At 43.1% G+C, this 1,723-nt stretch overlaps 1 protein-coding gene across 5 annotated transcripts; it reads left to right on the top strand.

Annotated features, from left to right (window-relative positions):
- The first annotated feature begins 6 nt into the window (after nt 1-6).
- Nucleotides 7-1,721, top strand: LOC119347597. Of its 5 annotated transcripts, none has more exons than XR_005168460.1 (5): nt 7-52; nt 146-211; nt 329-437; nt 593-1,034; nt 1,645-1,721. XR_005168460.1 is itself a non-coding variant. In XM_037616213.1 (5 exons), the coding sequence occupies exons 1-5, from the start codon at nt 23-25 to the stop codon at nt 1,653-1,655; spliced, it is 414 nt and encodes a 137-aa protein (XP_037472110.1). In that variant the 5' UTR covers nt 7-22; the 3' UTR covers nt 1,656-1,721. The 5 variants fall into 5 exon arrangements, 3 of the variants coding, with proteins under 3 accessions (XP_037472110.1, XP_037472109.1, XP_037472108.1); XR_005168461.1 differs by having other exon boundaries at nt 593-1,428; nt 1,645-1,709; XM_037616213.1 differs by having other exon boundaries at nt 837-1,034.
- The last annotated feature ends 2 nt before the right edge of the window (nt 1,722-1,723 follow it).

Raw genomic sequence — 1,723 nt, 5'->3', positions numbered from 1 at the left:
GCCTCTAGAATTTGCCGAGAAAATGCACACTCAACGGGAATTACAACAACAGGTGAAGCAAAAATGTTTTTATAGTGCCTCTTTCAAAGTATCAAACTTAACTGTATTGAAGATGCTAATTACATCGTTTTGATTGCTGTTACAGAAACTGGAGATGTTAGTTCAAATTAGAAAACACAATTCCGAGAGCCAATCTGTCATACTTGAGACTGTATGTACTCTATGCTTGCCCTCTCTCACTGAAACATACACAACTAAACTTTTGCTAAGTGTTTATGAGCAGAAGAAGCAATGCGTAATGCTTATCTCGACTTTATTGTCAATGCAGTTGCAGAGGCAGTTGGAGAGTGCTGATTTCGATACCAGTGCATCAATATTCACTCCGGAGCAGATCCAAGGGATTGTTGAGAAATACTCCAGTTCACATATTTCAAGAGGTGAGAGATTTATGTCGCATCCAGTCTTCTCCCTCTACTATAGCCGATGGTTGTATTCTGCCCATACACGAAGCATATAATTGCCATCCAGCTTACTTCATGTAATCTGCACTTTGCTCACTGAAAGACTACAAGTGTTCTAATTACATTGGCAGTGGCACCTGTTGAAACCGTCCGCCTGGCTCCCGCGGCGAACATCGCCGCCACCCCGCTATCGATTCCCACCCAAGCGGCTGGCCTCCTTGCGGTGGTGTTCTTCACCCTCTTTCATCACCATGAAGCAGATCGTCGTTGTGCCGCTGTCCGGCACTGGCTAGCTTGCAGAATTTATATAGGCCTTTCAATGTCCTCATTATCAAGGAGTTGTCTCAGAATCAATAAGCAAAGGCTAGCTTGCAGATGTGCAGATGGGGGACATGAAAGGAACGAAGGAAAGGGAACGGAACGAGCGAAGAAAGGCTGGGCTGGCTCCAATGGAGCTAGGACGGCGTGGAGTCAGCAGACGGGGGAGCGCAGGCGCTAGGCAGCGATCACGGGGCTCCACGTCTACCGTCGGGGCGGCATGCTCGATCTGCAGAGGACATGACGATGACAGGGGTATGTATCCCCTTGAAAGAAAATCAGTTCATAGAGCCTCTGTTTGGGTTTATTGTTTCTGAATTGTTGTCCCTGTTTCATGTTCACTAGAGAAACAAAAAGGTTACAAATTCATCTAATTTCAATGATCATGAAGAGGGGAACAAGTGATATGTATTCAAATTTGTGGTCTTTCGTCTGCCCATGATCTTTCTGTAGTACAAACATTCTTTTTCATATGCCTGCAACATTTGCGTTGAATTTATATGATGTTGCTCCTTAATTATTTACACTGATTGATGTACAGCAATATGAGTGCTGCCCTCTAGAGGAGCATCAAGCTCTAACACTATGCGCTTGCTCAAGTAGATCGAGAGCATCAACACCCGAAGGAGATATGGAGGGAGAGAAATAAGTATTATCCCCATTATTGCAATGCACAGGCTCTTTCTTTCTCGTTCTAGAATTTTTATAACTGCATTTGGGTGGACTATTTTGGTTTTTAAGTGACATTAATTACATTTCATTATGCTAATACTTACTTACCTTTTCTATTTGTTGAGACCAAATTTTGAGAATTAAACCAGTAGTGAATTCAATAGAATCTGAGACGCCTATAACCTTTGTGCAGGTCTGACATGAATAAGGCCGGTCGGTTTTGCAAGATTGAAAATGGTGTATCATGGCGCAACAATCATGATATCGATCAA

The sequence above is a fragment of the Triticum dicoccoides genome, unplaced genomic scaffold (assembly GCF_002162155.2).
Source record: "Triticum dicoccoides isolate Atlit2015 ecotype Zavitan unplaced genomic scaffold, WEW_v2.0 scaffold69105, whole genome shotgun sequence".
NCBI lineage: Eukaryota > Viridiplantae > Streptophyta > Magnoliopsida > Poales > Poaceae > Triticum > Triticum dicoccoides.
This window is presented reverse-complemented; position numbering and strand designations above follow the sequence as displayed.

What these genes read in the sequence shown, in the direction of transcription:
- LOC119347597 (XM_037616211.1), top strand. Translation starts at nt 23, where the DNA reads ATGCACACTCAACGGGAATTACAACAACAG. An exon ending in AACGGGAATTACAACAACAG is followed by an intron (nt 53 to 145) that starts GTGAAGCAAAAA and finishes TTGCTGTTACAG; the next exon opens with AAACTGGAGATGTTAGTTCA. An exon ending in CAGTTCACATATTTCAAGAG is followed by an intron (nt 438 to 592) that starts GTGAGAGATTTA and finishes TTACATTGGCAG; the next exon opens with TGGCACCTGTTGAAACCGTC.